Source organism: Gigantopelta aegis, chromosome 3, assembly GCF_016097555.1.
Source record: "Gigantopelta aegis isolate Gae_Host chromosome 3, Gae_host_genome, whole genome shotgun sequence".
Taxonomy (NCBI): Eukaryota; Metazoa; Mollusca; class Gastropoda; order Neomphalida; family Peltospiridae; genus Gigantopelta; species Gigantopelta aegis.
This window is the reverse complement of record NC_054701.1, coordinates 56,369,059-56,387,818: the sequence shown is the minus strand read 5'-3', so window position 1 is coordinate 56,387,818 and position 18,760 is coordinate 56,369,059. Positions and strand designations below refer to the sequence as shown.

Sequence of the window (18,760 nt, the reverse complement as noted above, 5' to 3'; positions counted from 1 at the left end):
TAACTGTGGTCTTCTACCTAAGACAAGTTTTAGATGCCTGGTGCATTTGGCACACTGGGATACTCCAACCTGTGCAATATATCTGCCACACTAAAAATAATCATGGTAAACATACCCAGTATTCAAGGTGTGTTCACCCCGATTATCCACGCATCAGTGCAGTTAGTAAACTGGGATTCTCCCGGATAGCTATGTGCGTGAACCCCCCCCCCCCCCCCTAAAAACCACAAAAAAACATGAAAAATAAATTATGCAAATTGACTAATGATAACAATGTATCCGAAACCCAATAATGGCCCAGCAATTAATATATAAACATGTCAAGCAGAAGTCGTATAATTGGGAGATAAACATCATCTGACGTCAGATTGAAGGTAGTTTATCGTGCATTTAACACCCACCGCTAAATGGCATTTCAAACCGAACGCGTTATGGTATAATGATGAATTAACCCTGCCCCCATAAATACACAATGGCACCCCACACACACGCATGAATGGATTGGACAAACGTAAACGGATCCACTCTGAATACCAACCCGGTATATTCCTTACGACCGAACCGTCGAAATTGAGAATTTTTTTTAAAATGCGGCTGCGCACTTTACCTTTGGCTTAATTCCTCAGAAAATATTGCAAACTCTACATCATCAATTACCTCTTCGCCCAGTCCCGACCCTCGTTCGGACTACTCCCCAGTGTATGCAACTCTCTCCTTTTCCCTCCCCAAAACCTGTCCTGTCTCGAACGAAGGAGCTGGCAGTGATCAGGCCCTACGTCCAAGACAGGCGTGCGCTATAACAGCTGCTTGTTCTGAATGTGCACGTAATTTAACCAATGGACTTGATTTGAGTTGATGCTTTGTTTTACGACGCAGGGCAACAGACGCCAGGCGATAAGAAATGTATACAGTATTGTACACACACACACACACACTGACTCACTCACGCACGCACGCACACACACACGAGCGCGCATATACATACAAACATAAACACACCAATACACGCACAAAGCACATACCGGTACACCAGCACACATAGCACATTCAAAACACATTTACGCACACACGTGTGCACTAAACAAACACGCATACATAAACACTAGTTCATAAACAAACATGTATACATACGTCTGTGCCCAAGTACCTGCATATACAGGGCCGTAGCAGTTGCCCCCCCCCCCCACCTTCCCCCCGAAAAAATCCGGAAAAAATTATAGAAACTTAAAGAAAATTCTCTTCTTAACCGTTCTCGTTTTAGACGATTAACTACTCAGCTGCCCCCCCCCCCCCCCCCCCCAATTTAAAAAAAAATCCTACATATTTATATACGCACACGCACATACAAATAGAAACGCCCATACTGTACCAAGAGAACAATTTCGCTGCCAACCTATTATAGATCTTATAAGGGTACACGTTTACGAGCAGTTTTATAATATATATATATATATATATATATATTTAACACTGTTGTTGTTGTTGCAAGTTCTACTTTGCTACCGAGGTGCACTAGGATCAATCTTACTCAACATACATCTACACATCGTGTATTAAAACCTGTGGAATGTGCTATCCTGTCTGTGAAACATGTTAATATAAGCATTCTTAAAGCTAATAAATAGTGTATGAGGCTGCAGCTTGATTCCAAATTTATGAAATAAAAAGCACAGTAGCTAGTTTGATTACAGTGAGCTTCTCCAGGCACAAATAGAAATTAGATTGCATTGTTACCGAAAGTTTGAAAACCGAATCAAAGAATAGCTTGTGTGATTGTATCATGGTATATTGAGTTCATTTGGAAATGTGTTCTCTCATACAGTATATCCATGAATCTAAGGTTATCAAAATAGTTTTCTAAGTCTAAAACTATCCCCAACCCTGACATTAATTTCAATCCTAAACCTATTGTTCGAATTAAGGAAAATAATCGGGACCTATTAATTTTGACTGCAACAAAAAATTAAATTACACTACAGCCGGAATAATTTATCTCTAAAATATATCTCTGCTTACAGTTTGCCAGTGCCTTTCCGCTGTCACATAATATAAAAATGCAGGTTGTATGGTTCTAGAGGTTTGCGCACTCACTATACAGAAACAGCAGGTTGTGTGGTTCCAGCGGTCTGCTCACCCGCAATATAGAAAAAGCAGGTTGTGTGATTCCAGCTGTTTGCTCACTCGCAATATAGAAAGAGCAGTTTGTGTGATTCCAGCAGTCTGCTCACCCGCAATATAGAAAAAGCAGGTTGTGTGATTCCAGCTGTTTGCTCACTCGCAATATAGAAGAAGTAGGTTGTGTGATTCCATCGGCGTGTTTACCCGCAATATAGAAGAAGTAGGTTGTGTGATTCCAGCTGTTTGCTCACTCGCAATATAGAAAGACCAGGTTGTGTGGTTCTAGCTGTGTGCTCACTCGCAATATAGAAATACCAGATTGCGTGGTTCCAGCTGTCTGCTCACTCGCAATATGGAAAGAGCAGGTTGTGTGGTTCCAGCTGTCTGCTCACTCGCAATATAGAAAGAGTAGGTTGTGTGGTTCCAGCTGTTTGCTCTCTCGCAATATAGAAAGACCAGGTTGTGTGGTTCCAGCTGTGTGCTCACTCGCAATATAGAAAGAGCAGGTTGTGTGGTTCCAGCTGTCTGCTCACTCGCAATATAGAAAGAACAGGTTGTGTGGTTCCAGCTGTGTGCTCACTCGCAATATAGAAATACCAGGTTGCGTGGTTCCAGTTGTCTGCTCACTCGCAATATAGAAAGAGCAGGTTGCGTGGTTCCAGCTGTCTGCTCACACGCAATATAGAAAGAGCAGGTTGTGTGGTCCCAGCGGCTTGCTCACTCGCAATATAGAAAGAGCAGATTGTGTGTTTCCAGTGGTTTGCTCACTCACAATATAGAAAGAGCAGGTTGTGTGGTTCTAACGGTCTGCTCACTCGCAATATAGAAAGAGCAGGTTGTGTGATTCCAGCAGTTTGCTCACTCACACTATAGAAAGAGCAGGTGTGATTCCAGCAGTCTGTTCACTCACAATATAGAAAGAGCAAGTTGTGTAATTCCGGCGGTCTGCTCACTCACAATATAGAAAGAGCAGGTTGTGTGATTCCAGTAGTTTACTCACTCACACTATAGAAAGAGCAGGTTGTGTGATTCCAGCGGTTTGCTCACTCACAATATAGAAAGAGCAGGTTGTGTGATTCCAGCGGTTTGCTCATTCACAATATATAAAAAGAGCAGGTTTGCTCATTCGCAATATAGAAAGAGCAGGTTGTGTGATTCCAACGGTTTGCTCACTCACACTATAGAAAGAGCAGGTTATGTGATTTCAGCGGTTTCCTCACTCACAAAATATAAAAATAGTATGTGCGGTTACAGCGAGTTTTCTCAATCGCATTGTTAGTATTAATGTCCTGGGCCCCGTTCCACGAAGCGATCTTAGCCCTAAGATTACCTTAAGCGCATAACTACCCTATGGACTTAAGTTGATCTTAGGGCTAAGATCGCTTCGTGGAACGGGGCCCTGGGTCCCCATTTTAGAAAACATGGCAAGTTTACGTCTGCGACTAGCAGTTGTAGCGGTCATACGTTTACACGTGTTTCGCATCTATTTCACGTAGAAAATTACATCATTGAGGAAGATGGTGCATTTTAAGGACGAAAAAAAAGAAAAAGAAATATGTGTACGTCAAACTATATTAGTTGTACTGTTAGCAGCAATACGAATTGTAGTTTAGTTGTAAATTACGTTTACGAGCAAAATTAGGCTTACGATATTTTGTGAAATTATGCCGTGGAATGTCATTATTGAAACCTTTCTTGTCCTGTTCCCACTATGTTATCACACGTTTCGTTCGTAACAAATTAAAACAAATGCAAATAAAATATACAGCACTTTATTTGAAATTTTTTTCTTCCGCATTACAAAAGTACACACAAATTAAAATTAAATACAGGACAGATTGTTTTCTGTTAAATACAAATTACAAAAAAGAAAGAAACAAAAAACGGGTAATAAAAAAGATATATTGTTGTAAGATAAAAAGTTCAACGCAAAACCACAAGAAAATTACAAGAAGTGTAAATTAAAAAAAAAAAAAAATCCGAAAAGAAATAAACACATAACCTAGAGAATATAAAAGTAACAATTAAAGCTACATAATTAATAGATTACAGGACTGGTATTGGATGTAATGTTTAATACGTAATGCACTGGTGGACATTTTATGTACCCTGTGATTGTGGTATATTAATATAACACACCATACAGAGATGTGTAGCTTTTGGGTGAGTTGTTTTTATTTTATATTATCTCAAACGAAATCGAAGAATCGTCCATATTCTGTGTGAAGGTTACCGGCACTGTGTGGAATGGAATTACCTGAAAAATAAGAATAATAATTTCAATGGAATTGTAAAACAGCTGTCATTTTGATCGAAATTTGTTACACAAAAATCCGATCATGTCATTGCGAGCTTTCAGCTGTGAATACTCATTAAAACATATATCAATCAAATTCAATCTTAATACGCCATTGGACGAGTTTAACAAAACATAACGAGTTAAATATAATTGCAATGGCTTATCAATGGATGTTAATAACATTCAGCTATGTCAATTACAGTAACGCTGGATGGTGTCAATATTATCATAGCCGCGAGTGTCGAAAGCTTGCAGCTACTAATAGTAAGACTTTAGTAACTACTGTGACGTCACAGTGTGCCATAACAGTTTTCAATGTATTATTATGACCTATGCCATAAAGATAGCTTTGGAAAATACAATATTTATGTAACCGTTTACTGTAGACCATATGGGTGATCAAAATAGGGATTCCTGTGGGATTGCAGGTTAAAAGAAATAACTTGCAAATGCCATTCTAAACTTCGCAGGATAAAGCCGATATCTTAAGACAGTAACCAGTTATTCCCTGAAAAAGCGTTTCTAAACTCTAATTCATAAATAAATATACAAGTTTGGTACTCAAAACTTAAAGTTATTGTATTTACTGTACTAAAACAAATCATTTAAATAGTATGTTTATTGAAAATCTAGTCTGAAATACTCGAGTCGAGTCGGGCTTATGTTACGTGACCTATATTTTTGGTCAGTGACCAAAAATATAGAGATTTATCTAGTCATCTGATCATATCTTGTCAATGAATACAGTGATTGCGGGATATATATATATATATATATATATATATATATATATATATATATATATATATATAAGGATATGGCTATTATATATATATCCTAAGGAGTGGCTTTTGTATTTTTATACATTGCTGTGTAATTTTTATTATTATGCTTATCTTAAAGGCATACTGTCACGGATTTAAGGACCTTATTTCTCTAAAAATGGATAATAAATAAAAATTACATTAATTGTTGGAAACCAAATCTAGCTATAACATCACCTTAACTGAACCATGATGGAGTGAAATCTATGTCATCCCTCTGAGCAATTTTAGTTTTTGAATTATGGACCATTGCCATAATTCAATTATTTTTGTAAAATGTAATTAATACATGGAGTATGGTAATTATAATGATGGTTGAATAAAGTACATTTAGGGACAAATCAAATTATTTTGTTCAGGTAATACTTTGTTACATCATTAAATAGGTCAGTTGTCTGTGACAGTATGCCTTTAATATGTACACAATGTGAGACTTTAAAAGTTGTCTCTCTGCTTTGCATTGCACTGCACCACACTGCACTGCACTTCACTGAACATATATTATATTATTATATTACATTACATTATATTATATTATTACATTTATATTACATCATGTATTTTATATTATACTATATTATATTATATTATATTATATTATATTATATTTTTTATTTTAATTACGCTACATTACATTACATTACATTACATTACATTACATTACATTAATAACTTAGATAAATCCATATTTATAGATTTTCTGGTATTATATTACATTTAAACAAAATTTCAGTGAACAGTATTATTGAAAATATCAACATAACAACAATGATATTTATGACTTCAGGTCTTCATCCTATGTAACCGGCCTCGGTGGCGTCGTGGCAGGCCATCGGTCTACAGGCTGGTAGGTACTGGGTGCGGATCCCAGTCGAGGCATGGGATTTTTAATCCAGATACCGACTCCAAACCCTGAGTGAGTGCTCCGCAAGGCTCAATGGGTAGGTGTAAACCACTTGCACCGACCAGTGATCCATAACTGGTTCAACAAAGGCCATGGTTTGTGCTATCCTGCCTGTGGGAAGCGCAAATAAAAGATCCCTTGCTGCTAATCGGAAGAGTAGCCCATGCAGTGGCGACAGCGGGTTTCCTCTCAAAATCTGTGTGGTCCTTAACCATTTGTCTGACGCCATATAACCGTAAATAAAATGTGTTGAGTGCGTCGTTAAATAAAACATTTCTTTCTTTCTTTCATCCTATGTAGTGACCTACAGAAAAAACCCTCAAAGAAACTGCGTGATATAGTGGAAAAAACAACATGACATAATTTATTCAAGGAAATGGTCTTGGATCTTATGAAAATTCTTAGAAAAATCACTGACAGAAGCGAGTCATAACTAAATGAAAGGAATGTGGATAGGAGAAAAACTACGAATGTAAATTCGCGGGATAGTTGCCGAAAGAGTGAACCAACTTTAACTGCTGAACAGTTCATGTTTATATTCATAGTCATATTTATGTTTTGTTTTATTTTATTTTGTTTCGGTTTTTTGTTTTGTTTTGTTTTAATACATTGTTGTTTGTTTTAGTTTATTGTTTTTTTAATGAAGGGATTACAAAATATATTTATTTGTGTTTTTAATTTTTAAATTTTTTTTTTTTTACTTTACTGAATCAGTAAGATCTCATCTCAAACTGCCTCAGTTGCAGCCATATTTCCTTCCATTGGATCACTGTTAGACGACCCCAACCGTTCATTTCCGTCAGAATTCGTAAATCCTCCGAAGTGTTCCGAACAGACATAAACACATCTGTTTATTGTACATTTATTATTATATTTACTTTGATTTTTTTTTTTTTTCAAAAAGTTAAAATAGTAATATTTATGATACATCATCAAAATTTGGTATAATCAAATCCGTTTGATATGTAATTACCAAACGTGACACTTAATAAATGCCAAATAAAAGTATTTCCCCAATGCATTTGACAATACGATGTAGCAGACGAGTTCTGCAATACGAGTATATTTTTAAAAGTTTCTGTACTCAGTAAGCCAACGTGTAAATACCCGCTGTGGCTGCCCGCCACGAGGTGACAGTTCATTAAAAGTGTCTTTAAATGTGGCCTATGTTTTCAAATTTTGAAATTTCAAGTACCCTGTACGCCATGAGATTAAACCAAGACTGTATCATAATTTTTAATATACCGTATTTCCTCTAATAAGCACCGGGCCTCAAATAAGCGCCGGCCTCCAATAAGCGCCGGGTCTGTAACACTTTGCAACCAAATAAACGCCGGGCCTCTAATAAGCACCGGGCCTCCAATAAATGCCGGGTAAGGCAGCCGAAAACTGATTACTCACAGGCATAATAAAAAAAACCCACCCCAAAAAACCCTTATGAAAAATGACGGGTTCCTTTTTATCACTTCCAGTTTCCAAAAATAAAGTTCGGGTCTCCAATAAGCGCCTGGTCTGCGACCATTTTGAAATGAATAAGCTTCTGGGCGCTCATTAGAGGAAATACGGTGGCTAAATATTAAAATATATTCGAAATGGCAACTTTAAAATATCGATGGTGACGTTAACTAAAAAATCAGGCAGTGTGAAGTTAAAAAACCCAGAAGCTTGATTTACAAACGGGCATATAATAAAGTTAAATGCTCCAACAATTTGTTTTGTTGGGTATACAATAACTGAACTATATATCTTATCAGTTGGTAGTTTGTTGACATTATGTTTTTGATTAACAGATGCTTTGTAACTACCAAAACTTCCATATTAAATGCATTTTATTGTTTTAATACTTACTTGTGTTACAGTTTCTGATCGTACTGATATTTGTAGTAGGTCAAATTTAGTTTTACACGAACTTCCTAAATTAATACATATTTTTCATACGTAACTAAAATAAGAAAGAATCAAGCGGTTCAACCATAATCAATATTAAATAAATGAAATTACGTTTAGGCACAAATGAATTGCTTCTTAAACACAAATTAACCCTTTCGTGGTGGAAGTGAATTAAATTCGACCATTGACGTCACCACGAAAATATTAAGTGTAAGTGTATACCAGTTTGATGGGTTGTGTTAGTATAATATAAAAGCTTCTTTCTTTCATTTAAAGAATGATTCTTTTTTTATATATACTTACTTAATTTGCGAGTGGCTTTTGCGGAACATCGCTCGCAACAGGGCCAAGGGTTGCCACAGCATGATGATATGCAAAATATCGCTTCAACAAAAACAAGACACTTGAAGGTTTTGTTGTCTGTTAATTATTTTAGAGCTACTCATAATTTTGATATATAGTCAGGGCTGGCGCTGCATTTAGGCGATAAGGCATGGCGCTAACATTTGGGTATTAAATGTGATTTTAACATTAGCTTGTCAAAAGGTTAACCTAAAGGATCGACCCCCGTCCGTGGGTCCATTGGGTTATTTGTCATACTAGCCAGTGCACCACGACTGGTATATCTATAGTCATGGCATGTGCTATCCAGTCTGGGGTGATCATTAAAAGTTAATGTTAAAGTTTGTTTTGTTTAACGACACCACTAGAGCACATTGATTAATTAATCATCGGCTATTGAATATCAGACATTTGGTAATTCTGACATGTAGTCCTCAGAGGAAACCCGCTACATTTTTCCTAATGCAAGGGATCTTTTATACGAAACTTTCCCACAGACAGAAAGCACATACCACGGCCTTTGACCAGTTGTGGTGCACTAGTTGGAACGAAAACCCCCCAATCAGTTGAATGGATACGCCGAGGTAATTTGATCCTGCGACGCGAGCACCTCAGGCGAGCACTCATTGGGTATTAAATGTGATGGTTCCATTTTAACATTAGCTTGTCAAAAGGTTAACCTAAAGGATCGCTGCCCGTTGGTGGAACCATTGGCAGAGCCGTACCCTGACCAAAATCCATGGGGGGGCACTAAATTTTATAAATAATTTTTAACATACTATAAAGATTAAACATTTCTATGCTATTACTGGAGATATATAAAAAAAAAAAAAAGGACAAGATTCTCAGGGGGGGGGGCAGCTGCCCCCCCTGCCCCCCGGAGGGTACGGCCCTGATTGGGCTATTTGTCCTACAAGCCGGTGCACCACGAATGATAAACCAAAGGCTGTGGTATGTGCTTTCCTGTACTAATGGAAAAAATTATCAAGTTTCTTCTTTAAGACCATGCTCCGTGCTTATAAACCTTAAAGTCTAGATTTTAATAAAGTCCAGACTTTAACGTCATGGCAACGCCATTCAAATAGCATTACGTTAAAATCTGGACTTTATTATGCTTATATGTTAAAATTACCAAATATTTGACTTCCGGTAGCCGATGATAAATAAATCGATGTGCTCTATTGGTGTCGTTAAACAAAAGAAACCTTTTTTCAAAAGGATCGCCTACAGCGCCAAATGCTATTGCGCCAGCACTGCGATAGAAACTACCCAAGCTGCGAAAGTGTTAATGATTGCAAGTTGAAAGCATTATACGAGGAACGCTATTAAAGCCGTGTGGTAATCAAGATCTAAGTATTGATAAATATTAAATAATATAATATCGAGAGATATAAATTACATATCAACACTTAACTATTAATCATAGTTATAAAAAGGAAGAAGCAATTTAGTATTTTCGTTAGTAAATTGTGTTTGTTAATTAGTTAATAAAATTAGTAATAGAATGTTATTTATTTGGTATATTTATATATTTTATTTACTAAAACGGAGTTTAACATTAAAGTAAGATAAAAATAAATAATGAAACAAGTTAATTTTTGTTAGTGTGTACAATTAATTGTTAGAGATAGTAATCTATATTATTTTAAAGTGCCTAATTTACGCAAAGGAATAATATATTCGAGGAAATACATTATTACTGTTCATAACATTAAAATTTAAAAATATATTTAAAGCTGCAATCACACGTCTTCATCTTATAACATCGTTTAAATGTAAAACTCAAAGACGACTAAATTTTAAAGAAACTTTATTATTTGTTTTAAAAAATTTATATGTTTTTCAATGTTAACGAATATGAACATACAAGCTTCGCGCCATTTTTATTACACTGTACAACTAAATTGTTTCGCAACTGTCCTGTTCGCAGTGCTTCTTTGTGGCTAACTGTGTATGTCATTGTGATCTACATTAAAAAACAAAACGCAGATTGAAGAATGGCGCGTCATGGGGAGAAATGAATACCAAATTTGTCTTAAATATTTAAAATATGCACTCGAGATTGCAGCTTTAAAAAGAAAAACATTAATATATTACAGTTTAGGGAAAAATTGTGAAATAATGTGATATTATGACTATTCTCACTGTACACTAAACAACCTATCCCTTATTCCACGCAAGTGAAACAATTCAAGCGCCAAACAGTGCAGACGCCAAGTTTCCACCAGACAATAAAACTCATCATGAAATTGCCAGAATTATACGTTGTGCTGTAAAGCGGAATTACTGTATGACAAGTGAAATGGGTAAACAGCACGACAGTGAACTACATAAATATCGTATTTCATTGTGCACGTATTTGTTCTAGATCACGTCACTGTCCTGCTAAAGGAAGGGTGGCAATTATTCAGTCCCGTTGACGAACCACCGACTACTCCCCCAGAAGGTCAAAGAATGCAAAGCAGCGGGTGCTTCCCTAAATAATATATATATGTCCACCAAATAACACGACAGAGAGAAATTTGTCAAAACGTAATGATTAAGGTGAAAGTTGTACTGACAGATATACTAGGTATCTTCAGGAAAGGTTGGTTCGGTAGGACTTTACATGCTGCGCAGAGCGATTGTTTGTGTGTGGGTTTGTAATGTTTTGACATGCTACCTTCCATCAGAAGACTGTTGAAGCATGCCAGGTAGCAGGGACGTAAATTCGAAATTCGGTCTAGGATCGATCCCTGTCGGTAGGCCCATTGGGCTATTTATCGTTACAACCAGTGTACCACGACTGGTATATCAAAGGCCCAGGTATATGGTATTGTGCCATCATGTCTGTGAGATAGTGCATATAAAAGATCCCTTGCTATCAATGGAAAAATGAAACGGGTTTCCTGTCTAAGACTACGTCAAAATTACTAAATGTTTACATCCAATAGCCGATGATTAATAAATCAATGTGCTCTAGTGGTATCGTTAAACAAAACAAACATTTTTGTTAAGTCACCATACAGAGAACAGTACTGCAGTTTACAGTTACTTGATTATCCGGTGCAAGCACACTCAACCAAAAATATCAAACCGAGTGCTGAAACGGAAATTGGTATGTTTCCTTGGCAACAAGCTTAGACTGAGGCTAACTTCACTGACACTTATCGTGGAAACACACAGTTATGTCAAACAATCCCAGATTCCGGGTTTCTGAACTTTGAACGTAAAAATGTGTTTAAAACCACATAGAAAATAAAATCTTATTCACTTAAACTCGTGTCCGTTGTTCAAAATTTCAAAATAAATATCAAAATAAAATCTTATTCACTTAAACTCGTGTGCGTTATTCAAAATATCATTTCGTGTTGGTCCTCTCATGCTAATGTGGACGACAGCTTTTAAGATTCGAAAATCTTTTTCCTTCTTCTAGATTTCTTGTGACAATTTAAAGTCGCATATATTCTTGCAAGCCACGGTTACAATTTCATGGATCTACGTACACTATACAACTACGTAAAAGAAGTAACAGTTACCTTAGCTTAATAATGACAGTTGAAGTTCCAACGAGGCTAACATTTTAAACACCACAGGTTTAGAAAACGTTGTGACATGTTATCTTCTGATGCCGATTAAACAGATTCAGTATACAACATTAATGTGTAAAACACATGGAGAAATAGTACAAGATTAGCCATAGAGACTTCCCAATAGACCCTATTTGCATTCTAGCTGACAATTAAGTCGCCATGGCAGATGATCAGCAGTTGTAATATTTGTTATATATATCTGTAAGATTTGAGACATGTTTACCACAGTAAACAGTGCAGCTCGTTCTGCTGGTTGAAGTATTCTTATTTCGTACCAGCATCCATTTTTTTTTTTTTTTTTTTTTAAATTTATATGCGCAGTTTGTAAAAACAAATATCAAAGCATAAAGAAAACGGCATAGGAGAACGGGCTCCCATTTTTGTAAGGGGGGAGGGCAGGCTGGTTTTTGCCCGAATTAAACGAAAATGCTCGAATTTGGATCACAATATTTATTCATATTAGCATTACTGCAAAACAGTTATATAGGGTTGCAAATGAATCACTACACATTTTTACATGGGTTACAGCTAATTTTGAGGGTAGAATGAATGAAAATCATTGTAAAAAGGTCTCTGATTTGCACATTTTGCTCGAATATCTCTATAGTTGTTGCCCGAATTTGAGGTTTTGCTCCAGCACTAGGGGGCAGTTGCCCCCCCCCCCCCCCCCCCCCCCCCCCCCCCCCGTCTCTTACGCTTATGTAAAACGGCAATGTTCACCCGTAATAAAGAATGTCGTCTGCTCACGGAGGTTTAAATGATATCGATTATTTAAAAACCTACATACATATACATATAAAACCTCCAACCAGTACAGACAGATTAACAAAATAATAATCAAATATCAAGTTAAATAGGATTAACTAATACAGTTCTAAAATATAATGTCAAACTCTATGAGAGACAACGATTTCACTTTTGGCGAGTATTGCTGTTTTCTTTAAATATTGACCAATTCAGATTTCTGGGCTAGTCGTCTTGGGAGTGGCAGTCTGTTACGTATCTCCTAGGGTATTGGAGGTCCTTTTAAGGACGAGCACCTGATAGTGGATCTTGGAAGCAATCACAACGTCGCCTAAGATCCTTTCGACTCTGTCTTGTGCAGAGTAAAGTTTGTTTTTGTTTAACGACACCACTAGAGCACACATCGGCTATTGGATGTCAAACATATAATAATTTTGACACAGTCTTAGAGAGGAAACCCGATACATTTTTCTATTAGTAGCAAGGGATCTTTTTTATGCACCATCCCACAGACAGAATAGCAAAGACCACGGCCTTTGATATACCAGTCGTGGTGCGTCTTGAGCAGAGATACGACTTTGATATTGGAATACGGTTTTATCGTTCAGAGTTTTACAAACTGCACATAAAACAGAACATCTTTATTATTTCCAAAGGACTTCTCCTTTTCTGTTTCTGTTTATGTCGAGCTAAAGTGAAATAACTAACTAAAATCTTCATACAACAACAAACACAAAAGCCATCAAAAGACTGTACGAAAACAAAACAAGCCAAAACAATAACAAAACAAAACAAAAATCTCCTAAAAATGAAGGTTGGTACGGAGTCTAGTCGATCATATGGCTGCTCAGACGGTCCTTTAAAACTGATTTTCTCTCAAGTAAATAAATTCTGTGTTTATTTTTGTCTTTTGTATACAAAATGCTGTTCTGAAAATGACTGTCCCGGATCGGGCCACTTGCCATACCAGAGACCGACCCCGGGCTGGACATACCTGAGACCCTAGTGGTATAGAGGCATGTGAAACAAGTCCAAGCTCAAGCTAAAAATGGCTTATTTTATAGAGATACAATGAATCTCCTCTAAACCGGACACTCTTAGGACCAAGCAAAACGTCCGGTTTTTATTTTAGAGGTATCCGGTTTAGAGAGGTTCTCTTCCATACAGATATTTAGAAAGAGGCCGCTAAAAACGTCAGGTTTTGAGGGAATTGCGGTTTACAGAGGGTCCGGTTTTAAAAAGTTTCACTGTACTTACTGTTGCTTCTTTTTCCATTTCCTCTATTGGCCGATGCCAGTTGAAAGTTTTCATTTGGGAAGAGTTTGCCGTATCCTTGGTTACTGAAAGGGTTCCTGTTAAATATAGGCTGCAGTGCGTCTTGGTTGTGGCGGAATTCCTCTAATTGAAAAAAAATCAAAACCATACATATATGAACGGAACAAAATATGGCATACTTATTATATGTAAAACTAATGTTCGGCCAGAGATATAGTTTTATAAATACAAATACAGATGGAACAAAGTTACAATACATCCTTGTTTTTGTCGATGTTTTCAAGTACAGACCACTAATTAATACTGAATATATTGTATTGCTTTTGAAAAACACCAGTTTTCCCAACCTACTGTATACTACCAAATCAAATCCCACAGACAACAATAGTAACACATGTGGCTATAAAACTCATACCTGCAGTGTACAATTCGACATAAACGCCACGGATATAAACACTACCACCCCTCAAAGTGAATCAGAAAACATTGGGGGAGGGGGTGAAGCCGCTAATTTCAGAGATAACGGGTAGCGTCTATGGCTACACAAGTTCAGCACAAAATTTGAGTACTTTGTTTTACAGGTACCCCATACATGTTTCAAGCACAAGGCTACTTGATACAGTGGTACTAGATGAAATAAAATTGCATACATATTTTGCCCAGATAAAACCTTTTCTTTTACAACCAACACACTCACATTTATCACCAATCACAGGACTTGTGGTGTTAACTTCTCTATGAAACGTTCGGTGCACCTCGAACTTTGACCCACCCGGAAGTTATTTGGTTTTGTACTACCTATATCGCTTTTGAAAAACAAATGGATTAGATACAAGTTTTCCAACTTACTAGATTTCCTCGAATAGACCTTTGCTTCATCATTGCCATATTTGGTATATTAAACGCAACAGTTGTTACTCTGTGTAAACAACAAGCTCTTGTTAGTAATCAACAGTAGCCCACGTGATGAAAGCCGGTTTCTTTTCTAACATTAAAGCATTAACCTCTGTTGCGGATAGTTGTGTGTCCTGAATAGTGTTTTAATCGTAAGTAAATATAAACACGAATATAAGTTAAGAAAATAAGTCGCTGCATGGGCTCCAAATGTAACAGACCAATTAACTTCCACTGAGGTGATTCGAACCGCCGACCGTCTGAGTTCAGTGTTCTACCAACCAAGCCAGTAGGAGGACTTTATACCAACAATCCTCCAATATTATCATCAAAATAAAACTATTTTGCTTGAAAAAGAAGTTTGTTTTGTTTAACGACACCACTAGAGCACATTGATTTATTAATCATTGGCTATTGGATGTCAAACATTTGGTAATTTCGACATTAAGTCTTAGAGAGGAAACCCGATTCATTTTTCCATTAGTAGCAAGGGATCTTTTATATGCACCACCCTACAGACAGGATAGCACATACCACGGTCTTTGATATACTAGCCGTGGTGCACTGGCTGGAACGAAAAATAGATCAATGGACCCACCGACGGAGATCGATCTCAGACCGACCGCGCATCAAGCGAGCGCTTTACCACTGGGCTACATGTAGTGGCGACAGCGGGTTTCCTCTCAAAATCTGTGTGGTCCTGAACCATATGTCTGATGCCATATAACCGTAAATAAAATGTGTTGAGTGCGTCGTTAAATAAAACATTTCTTTCTTTTTGCCACTGGGCTACGTCTCGCCTCCATTTTGCTAGAAAGTCCCAGAAACCTGTTTCTCAGACATAAGTTCGAATTTCTCTGTTTCCAAATTATCATAAGTGCTTATACCTGTAATTTTGGATGTTTTTTATCTTTCAGTTCGCTTGTTTTATGCGATGTTTTAGTGAATATTTTTAACAACAACAAAAAAATATCATTTTGAAGAATAAATGACAAAATACACAACTTCGTAGTATGTACTGTACTATTAATGGGAAAGGTATTTGTAAAAGATATCCGTGTATTCGGATGACTAGCTTACTTGGCTGCAACGAGGTTTTTTCCCCCCAAAACATATTGATTTTTAATAACTTTGCATATATAACAGCACTTGACTGTTGCAATTCATATTTCTTTCAATCGTATTAATAATATGACTGTTAGAAAACGATGCAGTTTACCGTTCATAAAATCATCCAAACTACCAAAGTTGAATTTGTTCTTGTCTTTGATGGTCGCCCCTGTGTAAAGAAACCATACAGAAATTAGCCGAGGTTTCGTTAATTAGTATTCCCGTATGCCATGCAGAAGTTGAAGTTTCTTAACAAAGAAACCATTCTCAAGCAAGCCGAGGTTACACGATTTTTGCAAGGAAACCATGCAGTGTAAAAACAGATATAGGAGTCGGAAGATACCAGCGACAAGGGTGGGGGCGGATGCACTTGGATATCAGTTCGGCTTTGACCTGGGGGTGGGGGTGGGGGTGGGGGTGGGTGTATACTCTTCACAGCTGGGGGGGAATAGTGCCACCCTGGCTCTCCGCTTCCGACACCTATGATGGGTTTAGTATACGCCAAATCAACTACTACGACTCGAGAATCACACGCCAGGTTACACAAAGATGTTATTTGTATAGTACATTATATGTACATGTATGATATAATATATGTATGATATAATATATAAGTATACATGGAGTTATATATACAAGCTACACAACTATTGACTATTGACGATCATGCAGGTGAAATATCTGAACTGTTAAAGGTTAAAATTTGTTTTTGTTTAACGATACCACAAGAGTACATTGATTTATTAATCGTCGGCTATTGGGTGTCAAACATTAGGTAATTTTGACATACAGACTTAGAGAGGAAACCCGATATATTTTTCCATTAGTAGCAAGGTATCTTTTATATGCACCATCCCATAGACAGGATAGTACACATATCACAGTCTTTGGTATACTAGTCTGGCTGGAACGAGAAATAGCCCAATGGGCACACCGACGGGGATCGATCCTAGACCGACCGCACATCAAGCGAGCGCTTTACCAAGGGGCTACGTCCCGTCCCTATTATGTATTAAGTTTTAGGTTTCATGTAGTAGCATTAGTACCAGTTCATGCTTAAAAACAATTCTAACAATTCAGAATGAAAAAAACTATATTTTCTAGGTATCTAATCATTCTTGTAAAGATGCAGACATGCCAGTACGCCAACAGGTAATGCCATCTGCAAAACACTTGATGCTAAATGTGCATTTATACATTTATTAGTGTTATACAAATTCTACAAGGAATCCGGACTGATCCCTAAGAAATGCCGTTCTCCAATCCAGTTACATGATGCGACCCTTGCTAAAATTCTCTTTGGTACAACAATCAATAGAATGCATCAATAAACTCAACATATCCGGGATAAAAACAAAAACAACAACAAACAAACAAAAACAAAAACATAAATTAACAGTCTAATTGTATATCTTGTGACAAAAGTAAAGTTTGTTTTATTTAACGATGCCACTAGAGCACATTGATTTTTTATCTTATTATCGGCTATTGGACGTCAAACATATGGTCATTCTGTCACTGTTTTTTTTTTAGAGGAAACCCGCTGTCGCCACATAGGCTACTCTTTTACGACAGGCAGCAAGGGATCTTTTATTTGCGCTTCCCACAGGCAGGATAGCACAAACCATGGCCTTTGTTGAACCAGTTATGGATCATTGGTCGATGCAAGTGGTTTACACCTACCCATTGAGCCTTGCGGACCACTCACTCAGGGTTTGGAGTCGGTATCTGGATTAAAAATCCCATGCCTCGACTGAGATCCGAACCCAGTACCTACCAGCCTGTAGACCGATGGCCTAACTACGACGCCACCGAGGCCGGTATCTTGTGACAAATATAGCCAGTTCAGTTTTTCATTTTGGTCAAAAAGCGTTGAGTAGGTTGCAGTTATATCAAACTAAGAAAGAAATGCATTGATAGGTATTATATCGACCGTTTATAGATTTTGCCGTTTTGTAGAGGTGGCCGTTTTGTAGAGGTGACCATTTTGTTGAGGTGACCGTTTGGAACAGGACAGGTGACCGTTTTGAACAGTTGTCCGTTGGACCAGTCTCTTAGATTGTATTTATACTGAAAAGGTTTACCTGCTTTACTGGCGGGTTGTCTGAAGAAATTGCCCAAGTTGTTGAACATCTGGTTATGTCCATAACGGTTTCCGATATCACCAATTCGGCCACGTGACCCAACTCCGCGGTGTGTTCCAGTCTTACCATTGGTTAAACCCGTTTTGTCGAAAACTGAAACAGAGCATAGACTTTCTAAGTTTGTGCTTTGGATCTATTTCTTCACTGCATGATGCATTGTGTGTTAAATAGAAATGTTTATTGATGCATGTTCCCCAATCGATTATTAATGGTTCAAAGGTATGTTGGTATGGTGTCAAATGTAGGGTGTAAGCCACAAAATAAAATACCATAGACGATAATAGTAATATAGGTGGGTAAAAGCTGCCACTTGCATCATTTGAAGCAGGATATACACCGTAAAATCTACAATCCCTCCCCTTTAATTTAAATCAAAGGAAAGTATTACCTCCGAATGAACTTCCGCCACTTTTTCCACTCGAACTCTTTGACGATTTCGAAAAGCTATTGCTTTTAGAGTTGGACAAATGTCCTCCAGTATTGGATGCTGCATTTTGGCTTTTTCCATCTGAATGCTTTTGATTTAAGAGCAAATTTTGTTTTGCCATCTTCGAATTTAGAAGATCAAATGCTTTACTTTGCTGGCCAAAAGTTGATGACTTTGGTTCATTGTATTGTCCAAAACCAAACCCATTATCAGCGTT

The 18,760-nt window shown here is 37.2% G+C and overlaps 1 protein-coding gene and 1 long non-coding RNA gene across 3 annotated transcripts in view; one reads left to right on the top strand and one right to left on the bottom strand.

Annotated features, from left to right (window-relative positions):
- The window catches only part of LOC121368292, a 25,713-nt gene extending 18,697 nt beyond the window's left edge, over nt 1-7,016 (top strand). Inside the window, exon 3 of the long non-coding RNA XR_005957498.1 lies at nt 6,446-7,016. This is a non-coding gene — a long non-coding RNA (uncharacterized LOC121368292). The remainder of the gene's footprint in view (nt 1-6,445) is intronic.
- On the bottom strand, nt 3,877-18,760 carry LOC121368289. Of its 2 annotated transcripts, XM_041492955.1 has the most exons (5): nt 18,505-18,760; nt 18,057-18,209; nt 16,082-16,141; nt 13,951-14,091; nt 3,877-4,375 (listed from the first exon to the last, which is right to left on the bottom strand). In XM_041492955.1, the coding sequence occupies exons 1-5, from the start codon at nt 18,662-18,664 to the stop codon at nt 4,308-4,310; spliced, it is 582 nt and encodes a 193-aa protein (XP_041348889.1). In that variant the 5' UTR covers nt 18,665-18,760; the 3' UTR covers nt 3,877-4,307. The 2 variants fall into 2 exon arrangements, with proteins under 2 accessions (XP_041348889.1, XP_041348890.1); XM_041492956.1 differs by lacking the exon at nt 16,082-16,141 and having other exon boundaries at nt 18,505-18,756.

Bases quoted from the DNA above. Each gene is read 5' to 3' on its own strand.
- LOC121368289 (XM_041492955.1), bottom strand. From the start codon at position 18,664: ATGGCAAAACAAAATTTGCTCTTAAATCAAAAGCATTCAGATGGAAAA. The intron at 18,210-18,504 runs GTAATACTTTCC...GCTCTGTTTCAG, and splicing joins TGGCGGAAGTTCATTCGGAG to TTTTCGACAAAACGGGTTTA. The intron at 16,142-18,056 runs GTAAACCTTTTC...TTCTTTACACAG, and splicing joins ACAACCCGCCAGTAAAGCAG to GGGCGACCATCAAAGACAAG.